Raw genomic sequence first — 24084 nt, 5'->3', positions numbered from 1 at the left:
GTGACATTTTCTTTTAAATGGAGGAAACACAGATATAATTAACCTGTTTTGTGCCCCCCCCTTCAAAACCTAGGAGAGTAGCTGAAGCTACGCTGGCTGAGGATGCGGCTTCCTCTGGAGTGTCCCTCAGTTTCATTGATCTTCTAATGACCTCTGAAGAGGAGCTGTGACAAAACCAACACATTTATACTAGAAACAGTGGCATCCTTGCACAAAAAAGTGATGGAGCATCAGTGGGAAAGATGCAGAATACAGACTTCAGAAGAAGCTCTTTGGTGAGGTCTGAGGGGACCTGGTTGTGACTTCCTTCCTAGTGCTGGGTATCGCAGGAGCTGCAGAATTAATGCTCAGAATTGGCTGCCACGTGAATCCAGAAAGAGGGTGTTGGAGCGAAAAGAGTGAGCGAGTGCAGCAGAAAGGCTTTTTAGTGCTCAGAGTTCTGAAGTTGCTTTTGCTTGTTATTGTTCATCTCTTCTGAAAATGAAAATTTAAAGTAGACGTTTAGAGTGCACCTCTGTGAGAAGCTAATGATTCTACTTGGCATACAGCATCAAAGGAATCCTTCTTAATGACATCAAATTTGTGTACAGCCAAAATAAAAAGAAAGTATCTTAGAAATGCACAAATAAGTTCAGGTTTTGAGTGGTTTTTCGTCAAGGTGCAGCTCTCTGGTAAGGAAGTGGCTTCTGCACCAGCTGGGTTTGCCTGGCTTTGACTTAATCGCGCAAACTCTCATTTCTCAATACACACAGTGATACATCCTGCAATTTCTGCAGAGGCCAAACCCTTAATAAAATGTGTGTATCCTGGCAAAATGGCAGGACAAGGCTGAATCACAACAAATACTTTGTCTGAAGGGACACGTCCCTTACTGGGTTCCCCCTGCTTTGTTAGCTCTTTGGTGTTCGTTCCATATTCCTTTTGCATAACTTGAAAAAGTGGAACTTGACTTGGCCAAATAGCAAGTGTAAAGGAAAGTGTGTGCATTGTGATAGAGGACATGTGGTGGTGATGGGTGACTAATCACAGGCAACTTTTGAAGCAGTAGTAACAGGAATTACCAGTGCTTGATCTGAAAGCTGTGTGCATATGAGTCGAGGGAGTGAAATTGCAGCATTTTCCACAGTTGGCTGGTGCTGCGGTCTCACCGAACTAATGGCCCTTTAGCGATTCAGGAGCCTGTCACCTTGTTAATGAATTTAGTTGAAATTGCTAATAATTTTGACGCTATGTTGCAAGTGCTTAGCTTTCCTAGTTTTGTGTGTGGGTTGTGGTGTTTCTTTTTTTTCTTTTAATCTCATAACCGTAGGTGTCATTTGATTTGTGCTAGTAGATAGCCTAATGAGACCATTGAACTGAGATGTAATTTTGAAAACAGGTAACGCAAATGTATGTAGATTGTTAACAAAATCGAATGACTGAGGTTTCATATTGTGTAAGAGGAAGGCTAAGACTAAGTACCCTTTTACCACTGTTGTAAAAGCTAGTAAAAGGTCCTTCCTTAAGGAACGCTGGTGTAATTTAGCTGGCAACTAAATTACTCTCATAATCCGGCATGAAGTAGCTATATGCATTGTAAGAGAGACTAAAATGATTGCCTTCCCAGTGTTCATTATTTAAGACTGTATGCAACCTATGAAAAATGATTCAAGTAAAGGTGATTGTGCTGTGATTCTTCTAGCTGGCTTGCTGAAGTAGCGCTTAAAATTGATGAGTGGTTGGTAAGTTCTTATTTGTTTTCCTACTCCAAGCAAATAAACAAAAATGTTGAGATGTTCCCTTAAGCCGGGACATTTAATTAGTGAAAAGAAGGTGGGAGGCCAGTTGGAATTAACAAATTCCAGTTTTTAGAAGGCCATGTCCAACACTTTAGAGTAGGAAATTTCATATAAAATGGGGACACCTTGCATTAATCTGTGGAACAAATGTCAGAGGTAATTTAGATTTTCACTCCAAAATGCTACATTATTAATCAAGTCTTTGGTAGTTTCTTCCAGAGAATGGGGATATTGGACAGAAGTACAAATACAGTTAAGCTTTTCAGTACAGGTTTCTTTTCGCTGGGAGGGGAGAGAATGCATTTTGTATTGTCCAGCTAGCTCCAGCAAATAAATCTACTCTGATTTATGTTCTCCTGCGAATTTCACTTCAGTTTTCTTCTCCATTAATACTGCAAAATGAAAACCCAACATACAGACACTAGGAAGGAGAGATCAGTGTAGATTTCCTTTTCCCAATTTAAGAGAAAAATAAGTTGCAAAGACTACAAGAAGCCTCAGTGTGATTGAGTGTCTAAGGGCACTTTACCTGCATCGGAGTGTGCGTGTCTTAGCCCACCAGCTCACTTCTGGGTGTTTTTTTTATTTGACACACAATATGCATTGGTTTATTCTAGCAGCACAGCAGCAGGGTACAGATTGGATCGTAGTAGAACTGTGTACTTATGCCCCTGCTGCAGATGTTCCTCTTCACAAGTGCTCAAGGATTAGTGGTTATCTGTAGAAAGAAATTAGGGATGGCAAAACCTAAGTGAACTCCTGAATCCTGCAGAAACACACAGCATAGGTTGACATGAGCCTTAGCTGGCTGCTTTCTGAGTAAGTGCAGTAGTGAATCAGAGTAGAAGAAACCAGTGCTGGCAGTTACTGTGGTAATAGCTCACACCTCTGTTGCTTCTGAAACTTGTATTTTGTGTAATTTGGTCAGGAGCAATGTTGTGTAGCTGTGTCATTAAACCTGTACGCTTTTTTTGTAAAAAAAAAAAAAATTAAATATGGAAAATAACAAAATTCAGAGAACTTAGGAGTAATATTGTGTAGTTTTGTGGCCACTTTTATCTATGCAATGCAAAACACTGCAGATTTGTTTGTCCGCAGGTCTGCTCACTGGTTTCTTGGGTCATAAAACCAAGGCCCAAGCTTTGGCAGTAAGCACCAGTCACCTAAGATAGCTGTAGGTAGAGGTAGAGATAAAGAATGATTATCCGGATTAGGTAGATAGAAAAAACGAGACACCAACTAGGATCCCATTCACACAGCAAAGCAGCGCTAGAATGAGGATTTTAGTATCTATTTCTTGATGTGCAGTTCAGGACTTCGATTAACACTGTATTATATTTTGTTAAAGAGAGTCACGTGATTGCAGTGTCTGTGTGTTTTCTTATGAAAAACTGTTTTTCTGAATTGCTTCGTTTAATAAGAATTATGTTTAGTCTAGTCTGCAAATTAATCATACTCCAAACCGTGTTTGGCATAACTGGTGTAACTACTGTTAATTTTCAGCCAGAGAAGAAGAGGGGAATGAAATGGTTGAATGTTTATTCATAAGCACCTGAGCCACCACCAAAGAAAGTGAGGAGTCAAAACACTATGGAACAAAACTGGCATTTAATGAAATCTGAAGTCTCTTCTGACCATATTGAAATGATCAAACTAGCCTTCAGTTGCTTTGGTTTTGAAATGCATAGGACATTGCACAGCAACACTTTTCCCTTCATTCTCTCCCTGTTGTTGTTCTTTGCCACTGATATGGTTACTGTGTCTTGTCACTGTGCGTGTGTGCTGTGTCTAGTGAATGAATCTTCTCTGCTAGAGGAAGGTGGAATTTGTGTCCAGAGTTGGTGCTGTGCTTTTTCTTGGCTTTTTCTTCTCCTCAAAAGAGTTAATATCATTATTCTCTATCTTGCTACAGTGTACATCTCTTGGTCTGTATTTCATCCATCTTCATTATTTGTGTGTAAGTTAATGAAAGCAGTAACAAAGCTGAAGCTTTCGCAATTTCCTAAACTTCACAAGCTGGGAAGATGTTAGTTGTATGCCCTGGGAAGTAACAAGATCCAGTCTTCAAAGAACTGCTTTTCTGTGCTCCTGGACAACTGAACACATCTGGATATGGCAGTCTTGATTATTTTAGGCCTAGGCTTGTAGTTCAGTGGTTTGACGTTATCGTTTGGTCTGTGGTATGGTTTCATAATGTGACCAGAGTCCCAAGCTAGAGTTGTCTCTATCTGTGATTCCTTCAACAAGGGAAATCAAATCATCATTTAGTTTTCAGCTGCAAACTACGTTGTTGGTCCTTTTTCCTCAAAATTACAAGGCAAAACTTGTCTTCAGTTGCTTGGGGGTACAGATGTTGAGATACCAAGTTGCATTGCTGGGTCAAAAATCCTATTTTTGGATGTCTAAAGCCAAGGCAGTGGAGAGATGCAAGACTGTTACACAGTAGGAAAATGAAGATCACTTAGTGTTGCACATATGACTGAGAGGGAGCAAACGTCATCTCTCTGAGTTCCTCTGAAAGCCCTAAGTCTGTTTTTTTTAGCTTATTTGAGCTCCTAAACACTTGCAGGACTCCTAGATAGTTTATGTAGGCATTTCTTTTTGTTTTAATTAGAGTGTTTATGTGGGGATTTATTTTTGTTTTAATTTTTCTTTATAGGAATTCAGAATATTGTGATGGTCTGTTAAGGCTTTTCAGCGTTTTTCTATTTGAATGTAACATCAAAAATATACAGAGACCTCACCACAACTTCACAGAAATGGTTTTGCCTATTAGAGAATCCAAAGCATTTTCCATACAGCCTTCTTTCATTAGGTGTTCAAGTGTCTTCATTGAAGCCAGTGCTTCGTGTAATAGCAAAGCTTTAGTTCTTTTAATTAAAATTTGTGTAAGTAGAATTTCTTGGCTTAAGGTAAGACAAGCATAAATGTCAGTGATCCTGGCAAGAGAATACGGGCTCTTAGTGTGCTGTTCCCTTTGACGTGTCCAAATCAGTAACAGAGGTTGAAAGAATTTAGGTTTATTCCTAAAAGTCAGACTTGTAAGCCCCAAAAGTTCTCAGGTTATTCCCTACTATTGATCATGCATCTCCTTTAATACTCTTTGAAGCGGAATGTTTTCAGCATTATGAAGTGGTGCATGGTATTTAGTGACCTACTAAGGGGATCCAGCTGTGCTCAGGCCCAAAGATCCAGCCTTGGCATTGCAGCATTTCTGCCATGTGTGTTCGAGGTGTTGCTCATACTGTACTTTTAATTAATACTTTGGTGGCCATGTTCATTTCTACTCCACCCATCACACCCACAGACTTCAAAGGATTTGTACCAGCATAACCTCAGTATTTATTTTCTTTTCTTTTATTGCTAGTGTGATTTCCTAAGGAAACAAGGCTTGGAGAGGTTGTTTGTGTTTGTCTCGGTTTTGCCCATCACCCTGATCCTCCTTGTTTCCAAACTCGTTTCAGCCAAGCTTGAGAGCATCAATAGTCCAGAAGATGTGTTCCTACACGTTTCCTGAAAATTGAAAAACATCCCCAGAAAGATACCCAAGCAATACTCTGCTGAGCGACACTGCACCGCTGGAGCCCAGCCATAGACAGGAGAACCTGTAAAGGACAGGGAGACGCGAGGAATGTCCCATGTGCAGGGAGGGCATCTATTGGCATTTCAGCCTTACTGGACCCTGGAAAATCCAACTGTGAGAGAGAAACCTCTAGGATCCCAGGCTTTGTCAGTGCTTCTTGGGAGCTACTTGTTACTGGCTATATCGCGGCAGTGTCCAGAGGGCCTGCTCGTGGCCAGAACGCTGCTGTGGTGGGGATTGTATGTACTACAGAATAAACAAACCTTTCACACAGGGAGTGGGCAGGTACATTCCATCAGCTCTTGATCAAAACACTTACTGTGTGTTCTAAAAATGCCTTAGACACCTACCAACCAGCCGTCATCTTTGGAAGTACACAAGGTTTAAGTATTTTTAATACGTATGAGTGGACAGATGGTCACTTCACGTAGTATATTAGTGGAATGGGCAGAGCTGTGCTGCCACTGGCTTTCAGTTTAGTAGAATTGCAGCATTTGTAAGCTGCAGGTGTTCGGAGGCAAGTAATTTGCAGCCAGCTCAAATTGCTTAGGGTACATGACAGAACAAATTATTTAGGTAATGAAGCTGAAAATGCAGGAAGATTAGAATATTATATAGTAAAATCATTCCTTGTTAATTCAGTTTGTGATCAGATATTATGTTGCTTTAAATACCACATTACATGCAGTACCCTTGTTTGAGTCAATGAATATGTATGAGTATGTCAGTGAATATGTATGCCTCCTAATTTAATCAATATACTTACAAGCAGCACAAGCAGCGATGTCTGGCACAAACTGCATCCCTTTAGAAGCAGGTTAGCCCAATTTGTATATGTATCACATTTATTTCAAAACTCTTTGGAATTAGCTACACGGTTGTACATACCCTGTGAAGTGAGGACAGGCCAGCCACATTCAGGGAAAGGAATTTAAGCCTTTATTGCAGTACCCCAAGACCCAGGAGACCCCAGCTGCAGTCCTGGCTGCTGTACCTACCCACACGTAGCCTGAGGAGAACCCTCCCTTCAGCTGGCATTTTGGGGAGGGTGTATTCCCAGAAAGCCAGTGGGTGAGAGGAGGATGCTCAGTGTCCACAGAGGTTTTATGAAATAGAGGCTGGTCTGGCAGACTAACCAGTGTGAGCTTAAGCCCATCTTTACTGAGTAAAAATGGAGTGTGTATACCTGGAATTTCTCGATATTGCCACTTTGAGAGCGGAAGGCTGGGAGCTGTGATCAGAACTCCATAGAAATGCTCTTTGTCTCAAAGGTTGCCAGCATACACAGGCGATTGGGCCCCTATATACCACAGGAGGGAAAGCGAGCACTTCCTACACAGGTTTTCCTTTCCAGAAGATGCTCATTTTTAAATTCAGAAAGAGTACGAGGCAGTAGGATTCATCTGACTTTGACCTCTTAAAAGTTAGTGTTGCAGTTAAGGTATCATTGAATTCTTTCTCTGGTGAGTGAAGGAGGCATCTCCACTCAGGGCTTCGTCTCGCCTGTCTCAAATGAGGTGAATCATGCCCCTTCTCCCTTTTTCCTTCTCACTTTCTCCCTCTGCCTTCTTCGCTTCCTTATCACTCTACAGACAATTAACTTCAGCTAATTACCCAGCTTTCAGTGTAGCTCAGGCCGGCTAGGTGAATCTCATCTAAAAGGCGGGAATGGGGACCAAGTTTTGCTTCCATTGAAGTGCCCTTCCCAGGATACTAAGTCTGAGATTTCATACCTGTTGCAAATTGGAAAAAAATAACATGATCTGCGTGGATGTGCTATTTTAAAATAACAGTGTGAAAACAGGAGGAGGAATGGGAAAATCCTTTTTCTACCCTGAGACAATTAATTCACTAGAAACAAGCATTTTATTCAGACGCACTAATGGGGAGGAAAAAGACTTCTGTCTTTGGAAAAGAATTTTTTCTTTTGAAAAATGTTTTCTTTGGGGTGGACTGTGTTTTGAGGGTCAATGTGTTTCTACTTAAGTGGCAGAAGTGAGGAGAAAGATGCCCTGTGCTTTACTTGCTTCTACGGGCTCCTGTCCTGATTGGAGTCTACCCAAGGAATTAGAAAGGAAGAAGAAACTAAGGATTATGGTGATCTGGTACAAAGCATTTCCTTACAAATACAGAATTAGATTTCTTTCCTCCTCTACTGCTCAAACCAGACAAGGAGTAAAGCAACATTCCATGATGTGAGATTTAATGAAGAGGGAGAGGCTGTCTAGAGGGGTTGGTTGCAGGAGGGAGCTTGAAAGAGGCAGGTGAGCCCAGTGAAACTGTTCCAGATTTGGGGAAAGAAGTAAGTCCCAGGGTAGGAGGGTATAAGGCAGATTCTTCTGATCCAGATGCCAACAAAAGATGTCATTTGGTGCTCTCTCTGGTTATCTGGTAGGCATGTTCACTAGGAATTAGGCAGAGGCAATCGTGTAACGTAAGCACGCCAAAGCTGCTGCAGCCCATTGCCAAATGAAGACGGGGGATGGAAGAAGAAGAAATGTTCAGAGGAAAAACACAGGCTTTTTATCCGTGCAAAACTTGGGCTCAAGTTCCTGTTCTGCCTGATTTTGAGCAAATCAAAGAATCTGCACTCAATTTTCCTGCTGTAAAATGAAGATCGTGTAATGTTACAGCAGAAGGAAGATTACCAGACGTTCCAGTGACAAGAATAGCTACATGTTATAGTGACCTATACTGAGAGATCTTGGTGGGTGTCAGATGCCCTTCCCTATGGAGATGAATTTGCCTTGTGCTTGACACCAGTCTGTAAGGATTAGGACTTCCAGCTTAATGGTCAGCTCTGCCTCTCAGGAGCCATTTCTGTAGCAGCTTGTCTGGTGCTTGCAGCGAGTCCCTGTGTCTGAGCCTGCATTTGTCGCTCTCAGGGGTTTGTCTGGGCTTCTATTACTATTCATTGCTGCCTTGGGCACAGGACATCCTTGGGAGGATTCTGGAGCACTGTTATTTCAGGGCGTGAAAGATTCTCAGGCCTTTAATCTGGGCGTACAAACTACATCTGTCACCTGGGTATCTGTAGTGGTTTCTAAGCAACCACAAGAGTTTATTTTTTTTTTTCTGCAATTCATATTTAAGACATAATTTGCTCATGCATGAACCAGAATCAACCTGAGCACCACCCCAGGAGACAGAGTTGTAAACTGTAATTTAGGCTAATTCTACTCTAAAGCATGAATTAGAGTATTTTATATAACTTGGAAAATACACGATATAAATATATGTAAGCACAGAACAGGTACAATTAATGTGAGCACAGTAGGAAGCTTAAAGTAACTCTGTGAATGTGAGAAACCAAGTTGGAACATATTCTTGACATGCAAAAGTATTTCCCACCTGCCTTGTTTGCATAAGAACAAGGTTTTAGCAAGTACATATTTGCATGTCAAAGTCAAAAGTGGGGAAAATATTTTCACCCTTATAAGAAAAAAGCATAATCTTGGCACAGACAATTTGCATTTAGTAAGTTTAAAGTATCTAGGGCCTTTCATGCTATGTGGAAAGTGTATGAACTTGTGACAGAGATTCCATTTCAGAGAGTTGATTTGCAAAGGCAACCACGTGCAGCAGTAATTGATCTGATGTCTTTCCGTGCATTAATTTGTAATACAATTGGTTGTGGCAGTCCCCAGCGATTTATGTTTCTGAGCTTCATCCCACTATCCTGTATCTCAGAGTGAAATGATAAGTTGAGGCTTTAAATGCTGCATGTTTAATTGGAAATAAGTACCTTGAAGATGTGGGAAATTTGAGGATGTCTGGAATTCTAAAATTATACCCAATTTGGTGCCACTGTTCATACACACAGTGGCCAGCAAATGCTGGCACAGCTAGAGCCTGCGAGTCTGTGGAGATTCTCTTCTGACAGGAAAGCACTCTGGAAGATGCATTTGGGACTAATTATGGCACCTTTTAGACTATTAGTAACCTAGCTGTAGGCCTTGGCTTTGAAGGCAGAGTACATTCCTTCAGAAACTCTCCAAATCTCCTTTTGCTTAAGAAATAGGGATTGCATTGACAGGCTTCATGGGTCATATAACTAATGTACTGGAGATTGTAGATAAACAAGATCCATTTATACCATACCTATTCAAAATAAGGCAGTAATTATGTATATAAAAGTGAAATGTAAAAAATACATTGCTATGTAGCTGTTGAGCTAAGCCTTGCCACTACCCTGTCAAAGGAGCTGGAAAAGGCTGCTGATTCACTGTAGCAGTGCAGAAAAATAATCGTACATTGAAAAGGGACACCTGGGAAGTGATGGATCTCTTCTGGAATTTGCCCACAAGATTGCTCACTGAATTTGAACTGCACATTATTTGAGTTTCTGTGAATTTCAGTCTGGTGTTCGATTTGTTGGTATCAATTGGGGTATGCTACCCCTCTGCTCCCAGGCTTGTTCATAATAGTAATAATGTAACACATTAATAAAACAGCATACACTTTATTTTTCCCCTTTATTAGTTCACTTCCCGCTCTGTTGTGTTTAATGTGTTAGCTGAGAGCAAAGTGAAATTAAAACAGTTTTTGGAGGACGGCAGGGAAGAGGTCTTTCCTTCCTTAAGTGTCCTAAACAGATCTTTTAATTTCAGGCTATCGTTTTGTTGCTGCAGGGAAGGTGGGGGATTAAAGGTCAAGAATGCAAAGATCCTTATGATGGCAGCAAATGCAAGTGGTGTCCTGAGGTATGAAAACAGTTTGAAAGCTGCTGACACGGAGCTGTCGGGAGCAGCGACGTGGTCCCGCGGCTGCTGGAGCCGCTTTCCCCAGCAGAGCGCGGGGGCTGCTGCCGGTTCCTGGGAGCACACGGGGACTATCTGGGTACTACTCAGCTGCTCCCGTCCGTGCGTTTGATGTCATCTGCAGAACATTTTGAAGGAGTATTTTAGCACAATGAGTGCTGTGCTAGAAGTCTTCTGGTTTCTGTTATAGTTACCCTGCAGTTTTGGGCAGATCCTGAGCCCTGATGTCAGGCTGCAGTGAAAGGGAGCACACGGTAGCACTGGGGGATGATTCCCGTTTAAAAACAAGCAGTTGCTTAGGGATTTAATGTCATGTAAAATGCAATGTTTGTAAGAGTGGACATGACTTCTTGAAAATAAAGCTAAGCGTATAGCTGAAGTTAAGCTACTGCTTTGTAAGACAGCATTAGATGTGATTTTCTGTGTTGTCACAGTCTGGATAGCCCTAAACTGGATGAAACAAAAGGTCTCTGAATCAACTGGGCATCTTGTGAATGGATTTGGGTTCCTCGCAGGAGATGAAGGGCGCTTCTGCTTGTTAGTACATCACAGTTAGACACAGCAGGAGTTGCGTTTGTGCTCCTGTTTGGACTAAGCCTGTTCAGCAAAAGCGATGTGGTCTGATCCTAACACCATTCTGGTAGAGAAAGTGCTTTCTTGGGATTATTTGTTTGTCTACCTAATGTGTACAGTCTGTGTTTGTGTGAGCACATGCTAGTGTATGTAAAATCTGGACTGCTGGTCTTTGGTACTGTCGAGCACTGCCCGAGCATGGTCCTGTGCAAAATGACTGCAGCCATGTACTCCATAAGCAGGCAAAGAGCTTTTCCTGAGCATCCTGGAGTCCCTTCCTAAATCCATGCATTCAGGTGGGAAGGTGCTGCGCTTTAGAGATAGATGCAGAGAGTTTTGTCACAGACTAAACTGAACTCAGTAGGTATGTTTTGTATGGATGAAATTCAATTTAAAAAACTGGGGCTTTCATATCACGTATCTTCCAGGCTGCACAGACTCCTTTGTTTTTTGTAAGTTGACTGGAATGCTGCTATATTTTCCTCCTTTGTTTGTTCTGTGGTAGCTAATGCACAAATATGTACTGATAATTCGCTTTCAATTCAGATAGGTGAATTTTGGATTTCTCATGTAAAAAGCAGTAGCCGTTTACCTTGTCACTTCTCTTCGGACGGGCCGGTCGTGTGAACTGGATGGCATGATGGTGGCAGCTCTGCTAAAGGGGCTGCGCTCATTGTCAGGCAGGGCAAACTTGAAAATTACCTTTTATGGCCTCACAGGAATAAGACTGGAAGAAACCTTCCTGGTGGTGTATTAGCTCTTTGGCCAAAACGTGAACTCTCCTATTCTTTTTGGCTTTGAAATGCTGATTCTAGCCTTCTTGTGGGTTCTTAAACAGCTTCTCAAATGACCCATTTTAATAACCCAAAAGCTATTATATAACGAGCAGCCATAATTTAGTCCAAAGCTCTAGGGGACCCGTGCAGTTCAGCAATGAATAGTTAATGCAGTATAATGTTTAGCAGGTTATTAGTTTTCACTGTACAAATGCTGATCAGGGAATGCTTTTATAAGGTGTTTAAAAGAAAATGTAATTAACTGGTTGCGTGCTTCTGTTGCAGCTCAAATTGAAATTATTCCATGCAAGATCTGTGGAGACAAATCATCAGGAATCCATTATGGTGTCATTACATGTGAAGGCTGCAAGGTAAGCTTCTCAAATATTAAGTCTTAAAACAGCATTTAGGCTTTTGATTATTTTCCTTCCTTTTTTAAAGAGCAAGCGTTGTGCCAAAGTTGGATCAGTAGCTTCCATTTCAAAGAATATGAAATCAGATGGGGATTCTGAAGTACTGGTTTTATTTGGGTTTTAAATAGGGCATTTTTGTGACACGCACGCACACGCATACCCCCCTGCCCCATGTCCCTAGATTTCAGAACAAACTTCAAAAGTGCTGCAGTTGTGTGGTGTGTGCTGTCAGCGCTCTGTCTGTCCGTGAGCAGAAGAGGTACAGAAAGATGAGCTGCTTGTAACATACGAAGAATCTGTTCTGTGTATTCACCTGAGAGGGAGTTTGTGGCTTTCTTGACTCTCCTCTCCATTTTGGCTTTGTACGCTGGTAAGAAGCTGTGTCGAAATACCTGAGAGCTCTCCAACTTCTCAGTTTTCTTTTGTAATCTGCTACAGTTACAAATCTGTTCTGCTTGGTGTGGAAGATGATGTTGCACAAATAGCACGTGCCACTGGTGTTCAGCACACTCGGGCCGTCCTGCAGCAGTGGCTGTTCCTTGCTATCCAGCTGTTGCTGTGTAAGCTTTAGGCTTTGGATTTTGTCCTAGATTTGTGCCTTCGGTAAGTCTAGTGAACAAGGCTTACGTTGGAAGCATTTATATTTTGTTTAGGTTGTCTCTCACAACCAAGAATTAAATCAGACAATGCTAACACTAGGCCAGGGCACTGTGAAGCTCATCGCCCCTTTTATCACTAGTGCAGAATTAGAGCGCTGGCTCGGGGTGACACGGTGTGCTCAGCTGTGCCCTGGCTTCTTGTTGTCTCCGTGTAGGTGCCTGTTGCAGTCTCTTGCTGACAGGTTTCCCACCATTAATCCACACTTCAGGCGTGAAGAATTTATGACAATTTTCAGTCTGCTCTCCTGCCATGTTTGAAACTACCACACATCTTCCAAAAGTAACTTTCTTGCTTTCGCATTATAGAGATTTCTTTTGTGTTTTTCCAAGGAAGATTTTTGTGTTTTCATTAACACATTCTCTCAGTCTCATGGAACTATTGGTAAGAAAGAAGTGAAAAAAAAATCTAAGAATGTTTATGAGGGACAGCACCTTCTGCCATTTGTAAGTGCTGTTGCTATAGAAAAGGCAAGAAATGCACTCAAAATGCATTGATAATAAAGTGGTTGCTTTTTTCAGCTTTATGTGGTTGAGCAGCATTTATAAAACTTGAGCTGTGTGAAGTGGCAGGCATTTGCAGCAAGAATTCTGCTCTATGACTCTCTTGCCAAAGAGTTCAAGGCCTGTAATCGTTCAGTGGTCTGGAACCAGTATACCTGAGCAGAGTGTGCCTCGAGATCCATGACCAACATCCTTGTCAACAGACTGAGGTTAGGATAACGCTAACGGCTGTGCAGAAAACAGGCCTTTGTCAACATGGCTTGTTGCAGAACAGGAAGAGGCTGCCAAAGGAAAGGAAAGTCACCAGCTCTATTATCTTCTGCTTCATCTTCCTGCAGGTCTTTGGCTTTGCCTTCTCCTAAGTCCTGCCTGAGAAAAGCCCCCACCAAACCAGCAGGACAGCTGCGTGCAGGAGGGAGCAGCAGAGTGCACCGCGCTCGCACTCGTGTTAGTTAGTACGTAGGCTCTTACCACTGTGGGTAAGAGACAGACCTATCTGTCGAGAATTCCCCCATCAGAGCCGCTGAAACCCATTGGAACCTTGAAAGCAGAGTGTGCGTAAGACAGTGGCCTAATGAATGAAATTAGGCATTTTCTCCTTCTTTTGGAGTAGCAGCATATAAGTTTTCTAGCCACACAATTTCAGGCAGAATTTTAAAGCCAATGAATATATCAGCTTAGTTAACTAAATTATTTCCTCTTCAGGAGGGAAATAACTCTGAATGCCAGAGCCCAGATGACCTGCAGGTAGTGTCAGATAGGGGTGTGCTAGTGGGCACAAGTCACAGCAAGAGTTTAAATGATCATGGCCTAGACAGCATTTAAAATGTCCTGCTGGAGCAGAAGGATTTTGTTTGTGCTATGCTCTTCCCCAGTAATGTCAACAAAGTCTCACCCAACAGAACTATTTTGGCTGGTGAGAAAGTTGGCATAGCTTGGCTGCTGCCAAATGAGCCAGGTGTGTATTGTTATGGGTTTTTTTTCCCAGCTTTTCTGTGGCTCCAATCTCTGCAGGTTTGAGCACGCTTACCTTGCTCTTCATTTTATGCTGAACTTTCTTTTGTAACAAGTACTTTGCTACAAAGCGCTAGTTCCCAGTCCTGGGCTTCGATTCCTGGGCTGCTGTCCTGCACTGGCAGTCCCAGAGAAGCCGGTGGGGTTCTGCAGACCCGTCTGTGTGCAGCAGACGGCAGGACCAGGGCCTGAGCGCGGGGCTGCCCGCTGAGCCAGGCCTGCCCGCTGAGCCAGGCCTGCCCGCTGAGCCAGGCCTGCCAGGAGCCGCCTGCAGGCAGCACACGCAGCGCCCAGGTGGCGTGTTCTCGGCTCTTAGGGCTTTTCACTCCAGTGGGAACTTCAGTGTTACTTAATACTAATGCTAACTTAAATGTTACTGTATCAATACTAACCACCACTGGAAATATACTTTATTTAAAACCTGAAGGGAAGTTTTAGTTGCAAAGACCTACTTTGTAATCTTAATCTGCATCGTGTATGGAATCACAGACAAGCTCTTGTCAAGTTGACTTTTGCTGGTCCTGTTGCTCTTCTACAAGTTTGTGACCTTTGCATTTCACATAATTGAAAGTTTTCTGGGCAGTTTTTTGTTGTTACGTTGCACTTCACATAACTAGAATTGAAAATTTGAAGTTAAGCCAATTAGCGTTTCTTGAGAGGTTTTAATTTCCTACCTTGCTATGATGTTACTGGCTGGTTTTATGAAGTCACTGGCTGTGTTTTGCCCAAACAACACTGAGTACTCCCAATCCATCAATCTATTTAGCTGCATTTGAATCTGCCTTTAAAAAATAAAATGTAACTTAAGTGTCCAGTGTAAGATAGGAAACTACTACTACTACTATTGTAGTAGCACTACTGAAAAAACAAGTATCTGTGTGGATACTTCTTCAGCTGTTGTAGGAACCTGTTAACAGCCTTTGCTCTGCGTTGGGGACTTTGCTGAGAGAGGAGCTGCTTTGCAGACGTGCGTGTTCCTTTCTCAGAGCTGAAACTTCACTCAGCCCAGCGTTGTCAGAAAAGACCTGAATGCTTAAAAAGGACATAGCAAAGTATTTACTTTGAAATTAAGTTTTTGTTAATGAACTATGTATTTTAATTTGTAGAGGCAGTTACTTGCTTTTGCTCTCAATAGTGTCAGTTCCTGCCCAGCTGGCTCACACGTGCATTAGTGGGATCCCTCTCTTACTTGACTGTATGCAGTTGGTCTCGTAAAACCATCCATGCAGGGCATTGCTGGGCATTTCTCATGTTTTCAAAGGTTTACAGGTACTGGCTTCTGTCTCTTGTGCTTTTTAAGATCTAAGATGGTCTTGTTCATTTTAACTGCAAGGAATGTCCGTGTTTGTTACTTCAGAAAACAAGTTGTGCTGTATTGTCACTTCCCACCTCACGTTCCTTTTGTTCATTTGTTTCATTCATTCACTTTCTTTACTAGCCAATTTTTCATTACTCTATTGAACGTGGAGTATCGGTTTGGTGTTGCAGACTTTTATCTTGAATTCATGATTTGAAGGTTTTTTAATTTTTGCCAATTTTGAGCAAAACACGTTGTAAAGGACACAAGCCATGTTACAGAAAGGGCTACTCAGGAGCCTTGTATAACCTGATAAACACAATCTCACTCTGGTCTTTATTATGTGTGTAAAACTGAATGGTTTTTCTCTGTTTTCAGTGGCACTATAAGTTTGTTATCAAATACTTAATTAGCAAAGCTTATTAAGCAATATTATTGCAGCACTCTCGTCCTTCTACAGCTAAAGTATGTGCTCATTGTCATAAAAGAGTTAAAAATCCAGTCTGAGTGTTTACCTTTCATGTGACAATGTATTTTTCTGATGTTTCTTTGAAGAAAATTTGTGTTAGTTTGCTTTAGAAAACAGTAAAATAATGACACCCCCCCCAACTAATTGTTAATTGCTCAGAATATTGCAAAATGTAATGATACGTGGAAGTCTTTAAGTATTAGCCATAAATCATGGGATTATGAATAAGCCTTTGTTGTCACAGGCTTGCATACAGTCATTCCAAACCGTCTGCCATTAGGATGCAGCAAGGCAGCTGTCAGCTGTTTTCTTGTAATTAAACAGCCAATGAGCAGCTAATTAAGACATATGTGTATACAGAAGTGGAAGTGGGTATGTTAATGAACTGTAGGAATCAATTCATTAAATGGAAATTTGTCAAAAGACCAAACATGAGCTCAGCATTTCGGGCTGTGCGGTGGCGGGGGAGCCTGTGCGGTGCTGTCTGGGCCGCGGGGGCAGCACAGCGGGCTTTTCCCTGCCGAGGGGCGAGTTAGACACAAAGCTCGGGGACACCGAGCCACCGAGCAATGAAGGTACTGAAACTATCAACAGATTTGGCTAAAAACTGCTATTTACATTTCAAAGTTATTTTTTAACAAGTTGTTATTCAAACTGACTTGCAGATGAAAAGTTCTTGCGCCCCTTTTTTCCTAACCTTGATTTCTTGGCAGCATATGAAAACCCATATATTGTGTTGTATATAAATAGGAGTCTGAAATGCAGAGATGCAGCTACGGCTTGTAATCTGCTCTGCTCTCCTTCTGGCACCACGTTAATACGTCTACAGAAAAAGGGAGCCATGCAAAGCTCAGTGATGCCTCATCAGCATCAGCCGGGTCTTTATGGCGACAGGAGGAGCAGGCAGAGCTCAGGGAGCGCTCCTGCCAGACACCTGGGCGCAGCCCCTGCCGTCGGTGACAGGCTCTAGGGCAGGAGTGGTTTCGTTTGTGTGTTTGATCAAGAGGGATCCGCTCTGTCTGTGGCCCATTACGCAATCGTCTGAATGTGAAATACTGGTTGGGAATATGTCTGCAATTATGAGCATGTGGCCTGGGCTGGTTTGCATAATGCTTGAATGTATACGCGTGTACCATGTACGCATCCACCTCCTCCTTCCTGGGGGAAAAATTATAGCTAGCTCTGTGCCTCTGGCAAAGGCAAGGAAATAGAACAACAGAATATAGCGTCTGTCCTTCTCCTAATAAAAGAGGGAAAAAAACAACCTAGGAAGATACTATATTTACTTACAGAAGGTTCCTGTAATAGGGCCTTCCCCACATATATTGATATGAGAGCCCAAGGACCACCAAAAGGTTAGAAAACTCACAAATAAATGATGACAATATAGGAGAACTTAGAGTATAAAACCCCCTCAGTTTAACTTTGTTGTCAGTTCACTTCCAAATCTATGTATTTCTGAGCTCTGAACAAGTTTAGATTAATTTCTGAAGTTTGAAGCAAGGTTTGGTTTTGTTTTTTGTTTAGATACTGTTGATGTTTTCAACATGCCTACACAACATTGTAGGGTTTGTTATTAAAAGCACTCCACTACATCTCTGATTTGTAAAGTGCAAGTGCTTTTAAAGGCCGCAGTTCCAGGCAGTTGTGCTCTATTGAAAATGTAGCTTCAAGCTGTAACTTAGCTGATATATTGTACACTAAAATGTACTGAGCAGCTGTGTCTCTAGGGAAGATCTGGAAAAGCAAAAAGCCCAGTATTTTCTCCATTATAATGCTAAAAATAATCCTCAGCTTGACAAGAATATTCTTAATAAAGAGAAATATGCCGAACTGGCAATACAGACTCAGTATACGTCCCAGCTAAAGGAAAACGTATAGATCTTTGAGGTTATTGGTCCAGGTTCATTTTACATATTAATGACTTTCAGCATCTGGGTGGCGGTAAATTCCATACAGTTATGTGTGAGCTTGTCATTCAGTGCAACTGCTGAAGTGTTTGGAGAAGTGACGTTTTACGGGACTGATAATGCAGAGATGCGGAACCTTTATCAGGACGTCCCGGTCAGTGGATGTCTAATCCCGTGTTTCCAGTGAATGGCACAGCACTTTTACGTGTACTTGCTCTGGAGTGGGGGGCTGCACAAAGGGAGCCAACAGGACTGGAAATGAAGCTCTGTCCACCTAGGAGCTGGTTCCTCCAGAGGGATCAGTCATGATGCTGGAATGGTAGAAATGTCCATGGTATTTCAGGTTCTCTTTAGGGTGAAATGCACTCAGTCACAGCTCAATGTGTGCAATACTTTCAGTGACAATCACCTCATTATTGACAAACTTTAAAACAGTTGAAAGTTCAATCATATGGTAGCAAAGACCAGAATAAATGGGGGAGAAACAGTGTACAGGAAAATGGGGTTAAAGACAGGCATCTTCAGTTTCCTCATTTCTTTATACTCTGTTGTTTTCCTACTAAAGATTTAACAGAATAATCGACATAATCGACGAAGGCTGGTGCCCTCCTTATAACATGGAGCGGGAGGCTTTACCTCAGCATTCTGTCAACTTTCTGTCTGCAGCAACTCTGCTGGGAAGTCTCTTGTCGTGCAGAAACCCTGCCTGTTATTTTTCACCAAGTGTCCGACAGAGTGTGCGTGTGCCGAGGGACTCCACAATCTGGCCTTTCAATAAGTAAAAAAATTGGTAAAAGTCCAGCTTTAATTAAAAGGTGCCCAGCCTTTCTGATGAAGTATTTTCTTTGCAGTGCTGTTAATTAATCCATTATGTGGCAACATAAAACTAAAACACTGTGCCTGCTGATCTCAGATGCCTGTGTAGAATGACTACATCTTTGCAGAATCCTTGTGAAGTCGGTATTACACATGCACCAGCTTATGTTTGGACTGTCTGTGGCAAAAAGCTGAAATTAACTTCAAAGCCCAGAGGCACGCGGTGGTGAATAACACGCAGCGCTGATGGAGAGAGCTGAGGGGGAAATACTGCGGAACCTTCCAGCGCCAGCTTGCTTTGGAAGTGGGTCTGCCCATTGCAGTTGACTCGGGAAAGAGAAAATACCCAAAATCTGTTTCAGCTTTCCCCTCCTTAAAAATCTAAATCCTGCACCGAGTTAAACAAAACGTCGGTTGTCAGCATCAAACCAATTATGAAGAAAACATTTAAAAAACTTTTTCTTTGTAAAAGGAACTGCCCAGCATCATGCTCTGTATTTTTGAACACATACGTGTTTTTTACAAACCATTTCCTACTAGATACTGTTTTACCAGCCTCTTGAGTTGTATTTTGCAATTGTGTTACAGGGCTTTTTCAGGAGGAGTCAGCAAAGCAATGCTACATACTCCTGTCCTCGTCAGAAGAACTGTTTGATTGACCGAACTAGTCGAAACCGCTGCCAACACTGTCGATTACAGAAATGCCTTGCTGTGGGGATGTCTCGAGATGGTAAGCTCTGCTAACGCACCGCTTGATTGCAAAAAGTAAAACAGATTTTAGCATTCTCTGTGTTCAACTAAAACAGCGTAAGATTTGAAAGTTAATTATACATCAGACTCATAGTTGAGATTGAGTGGGTTTTATATGTTGCTTTATATTCACATAAATACATATAAATTAGGGCATGTATGAAGCTCCTGGATTTATTTTCTTTCCTACTCATCTATTATAGTTCCCAGTTAAGAGCTTTGCCTCCCGTCACTTCTTGAAGATGGAGGTTTTAGTTGAATGTTTATACTTTCTCTGTGTGTTCATTCCAGTTTAGGTGACATGTGATAGTTGCAGGTAACCCGATTGCCGTACTGGTACAGATCAGACCTGTTTCACAATATACAGAGAAGTTTAAATGTGTATGTAATGAATGATGGAAAAAACTCAAAGAGAATAGCACAGCGCTGTTTTCATAGAATTCTGAAGAAAATGTGTTCCACTGCTGTTAGCATTAAGCTCAAAATTACACGTAATGACGAAAACCCACCTCTGTAAAATGGAAGTTGATGTTACTCAATCAGAACTGGATCTGCAACCGATACTTGCCCACGGCCCCCACAGATGTAACGAAGCTGCCGTCGCTTCCCAGTTTGAAGCTCTGACTCAGTCTTTTCCACAGTGACAGCAGCACTACGTGTTCTACCAATACATATGCATCACTCTTTGTACGTGAGGCCCCATTCAGGAAATCATTTTCAGATTCCATTTACTTATTGAATTACATTGTCTTTATTTTTTTTTTTATTGGGCCTAAAACCAAAAACCTGAAACAGTTGATCATACTCCTCCTGCTTCCCTGTGGAAAAGTACAACGCAGAACTCACCTTCCTAAATGACGAGGCTTTTACAGCTGATACAGGTCCCAGAAATCACATACCATGTTTCTTAGGCATTCTCTGGATGTGCCAAAGCAGTTGCTTCAGGCTTACGCTTAATATTAATACTTCTCAAAGTAGTAACAATTTCCTGGAGAAATACATACACACACTTGTGCACAATAATTCACCAGGTAAACATTTCTGCTTGTCCCAGTAAGCTGCACGGAAAGTTGGTGCTGTGGTTCTTCCCATGTGCTTTGGCCAAGAAAGCTTGTTTTTGGTACTCTTGGAGATAACCCCACGTGTTTATACCCAACTCCAGGTTCACTCTGCAGTATGAGCGAATATACAGCCAGTAGGAATTGACCATTTCATCTCAGGCCAGTGTAGTCTTGTTTTAGCTTTTACTTTCCTAGGTAGGATTTGAACACTGAAGAGGTGCATCTGTCAACTTCAGTGGGTATGCAAGAGAGAATGCTTTTGGTATAGAAGTGGAAAGTTCATGATTTAAGCTAAACCAGTGATTTCTAATGGTCCATTTAAGTAGCATGTTAAAATGCTCCTTTTAGAGCTGCAGCTACGTTACCTGTAAGTGACAGAAGTGATTTTTGGCCTGCCCATCCTGCCCATTTGCCTTTTCTACTGTTTCCTACTGTGTCATATTTCAAGACTCAAGACAATTAAAATGCAGTAGTGGATTTGTAGAAATGTAATATATTGTGTGTCTGTGTTCCAGCTGTAAAGTTTGGTCGAATGTCAAAAAAGCAGCGGGACAGCCTGTATGCGGAGGTGCAGAAACATCGAATGCAGCAGCAGCAGCGAGATCATCAGCAGCAACCAGGAGAGGCAGAACCACTAACACCAACATACAATATCACCACCAATGGGTTAACAGAGCTACACGATGACCTCAGTAATTACATTGATGGGCATACCCCTGAAGGTAGCAAAGCAGACTCTGCAGTTAGCAGCTTCTACTTAGACATACAGCCTTCTCCAGATCAGTCGGGTCTTGATATTAATGGAATCAAACCAGAACCAATATGTGACTACACACCAGCATCGGGCTTCTTCCCTTATTGTTCTTTTACAAATGGGGAGACCTCTCCAACTGTGTCCATGGCAGAATTAGGTAATGAGAGAGAAAAGCTTCGTTGTAATTGTCTTAATAGTACCCTTTGGATTGCAGTGACACGTTTAGCCAGGTGACAGCCAGAATGTGGCCTCAGCACAGCTGGGAGCATGTATGAGCGTTCTGTGCAGCACACAGTGCCCTGCTTGGGTACGCGATGAGCACCGCACGGAACTGGGCTAGAAACCCCCGGAGCTGTGGTTGATCAGCTCTAGTAGTGTGGCTTTGGGTCCAGACCTTGTAGCAGAACCCTCTCAATACTGATTAACAAGCTGATATTTAGTACTGAGCAAACAGACAGAGATTTCTTTATTTGCAGATTATTTGTGAACGTTTTACCTTCTTATTACCGTAATACTTTTTTTTGTTTTGTTTTCCTAACAAAAAGTGATGAGGCTGATTTTCTTCTGCTCTTAACCTGTACCTGGGAAATAGAAAACCAAAGCGCCAATCTAATCCGAGGGCAGTTCTTCTTGCCACTGGCTGAAGAGAATCTGGCCCCAGATACTTGAGAAAATCTCTAAATGTACCAAGTTTTGATAATTTCCCTAAGAGCCTTATAATGACCACATCAATTAGCACATTTTACTTTAAACTCTTCCCTGAATGATTACACTAAGGCTGAATTCTACAACCATGTCTTGTCAACATCCGAGCCTCGAGTTAGAGCGTGCTGCTGTATGAACTGGTTACAAGCAAACTGGAACAGGACATTAAAGAAGTGGCTCTAAGATTCTCTTACTTCTGTAAGCAGTCAGGCGTTTAGAACAGTGATTTTGCTTGCTTAAGCAACACAGTTGTTAATTACTCCACTACTAAAAACCTAAATATAGTTTGAAGAAACAGGTATTCAGAGTTTTTTTGTTCTCTTTTTGCTATTTTTTTTTTTAATTAGAGGCAAGTATATGGTGCTTCTTTTAAGAAATTTGGCAGAGATGAAGGGACAAGGAGGCTCACTTTTTAACATACTTATGTTGCAGAATGCAGTTCTCTGCAATATGGTTTGTTGTGACAGCCAGAATATTGCATCTGGCTTGAGTTCAAATAACTTCAGTTACAGATAAGTAAAAATAAGAAGAAAAAAATAGGATAAAGGCTGTGTTACCAGCTTTGTCTCATCAAATGGTTTTAATATTCTCATGGGAGCTATTAAAAGATCTATATTAAATCTATAGAAAAAAAGACAGGACTTTTCCTTCCTAGGCCAGGTGTTGAATTCGGAACACTGGCCTAAAATAAGTGTTGCCTACCTTTATTTACAGAGTGCTCACATTTAAACCCTGCAGAGCGTGATTTGAGTGCCCAGCACTGACATTGCCAAACAATGTTTGAAGAATGTCTTCCAGACTAAGGTTTCAATTTAGAAAGGTGTGGCTCTTCAATGAAAGTATTTAGGTGTGTGCTGAAATGCAGTCCAGAACAGAAGCCGAGGTTTGTGAACAACACAGTCATATTTCATCCTCTGAATCCTGCAAGGGCACAGGTATAATGCTGTCAGTTGCTGCTGCTGAGAGCAAATGTTTTAAGTACACGCTTGTAAAAAAAAAAATATATATATATATATATGAAATATATGAAAGCTATGACGACAACCAAACTATAAACTACCTTATGTTCTACATTACTGGTTGCTCAGCTGATGTTACCTCAGCTGTATGTTGAAGACTTCTCAGGTAGTATCTTAACATCAAACTATGAATGCAGTAAGGATGATGACTCATCAGTCTGATTGGTCCAGCAGTTCAATTTGTAAAGAGTTGGGTTTGGTTGTTATTAAACAAAGTTTAACAGAAGCCCTAATGCCAACACCCCTATGTTGTTAATAACCACCATTCTTGTTCATTTTAAGCCCTCCTTGTCAGTGGCCTAACCTGCAAAAGCACCAACTGCAGAGTTGTGCGTGACAATCACCCGGCCTCTGCGTGTCACGTGCTAAAACAGGAGGACAGACGTCTGTGAAGAGCCAGGGTAGAAAAGACAAAGTAGAAGTAGAATTCAGATGTCTAAATGCTATTTACGCTTTTGAAGGTGTTCCTAAAGGTTTATGGAATTGAATTCTATGAATCAATACAAATCTGCCTTATGGGTCTTTTAACCAAGTATAGCAGCAGAAAACAGTTTATTTGGAATCAGGATGTTGTATGGAAATTTTAAATTGTGCAGTTAACTAAGCAACTACTCTAAAGTTGAGGAAGAAAATCCTTGAGTCTTTTGTGTGTTATATTAATCTGGATTCTCTAATAGGTGTATTTTCCTAACATTTTTTCAATTATATGAGAGTAGAAGAGAAATGAAACTTTTCCTTCATAGGCAGCCTCATGTCATAGTGTGCTGCTTGACAGAACACTGGACAGGTGGTAACGATCTGTATTTCTTTATTAGAAAGCTTCTGTTGTATGAAACGCAAATTAATTTAGCTTTTGAAGATCTGCCTGGCTGGCAGATCCATAGTGTCCTGTATCCAGCAGGGCTGTGCCCCTGGAGCTTCTTGTGCCCTGCCTTGAGGGCTCCATCACTTCGAGGGCTCACTCGGATTTTTTTCTATAGATCTACTTAATAGTGTAATTCTCAGCCCAGGTGCAAAGCCGATTTTATCTTACTAGAGGCAGCAAGGCCATCTACTGAATTTGTGGTGGTTTGAACGCTCTCAGGTTTCACCAGATTTGCCTTTTTGATCTCGCAGGCTTGCTTTCGCACCCGCTGCTGCGGGAGAAAGACGCCTGTCCCCAGCACAAGCTCGTGTATTCACGGAGGACCTTCGGTCCGCCCAGGCCTCTCACGACGGGGCAGCCGGGCTCTGCTGGGCCGGGCTC

The 24084-nt window shown here is 41.8% G+C and overlaps 1 protein-coding gene across 2 annotated transcripts in view; it reads left to right on the top strand.

Moving 5' to 3' along the window:
- RORA (RAR related orphan receptor A) overlaps positions 1-24084 on the top strand; it is a gene marked incomplete at its 5' end in the record, with an annotated part of 349563 nt that overhangs the window by 318258 nt on the left and 7221 nt on the right. For both annotated transcript variants that reach the window (XM_080351270.1, XM_080351271.1), the window contains 3 exons: positions 11756-11841; positions 19138-19279; positions 20876-21271. In XM_080351270.1, the coding sequence (XP_080207396.1) occupies positions 11756-11841; positions 19138-19279; positions 20876-21271 (624 nt within the window). The remainder of the gene's footprint in view (positions 1-11755; positions 11842-19137; positions 19280-20875; positions 21272-24084) is intronic.

The sequence above is a fragment of the Nesoenas mayeri genome (genome assembly GCF_963082525.1).
Source record: "Nesoenas mayeri genome assembly, chromosome: 11".
NCBI classification, from domain to species: domain Eukaryota; kingdom Metazoa; phylum Chordata; class Aves; order Columbiformes; family Columbidae; genus Nesoenas; species Nesoenas mayeri.
Note: the sequence above shows the minus strand (reverse complement) of the source record. Positions and strands in the feature narration are given on the sequence as shown.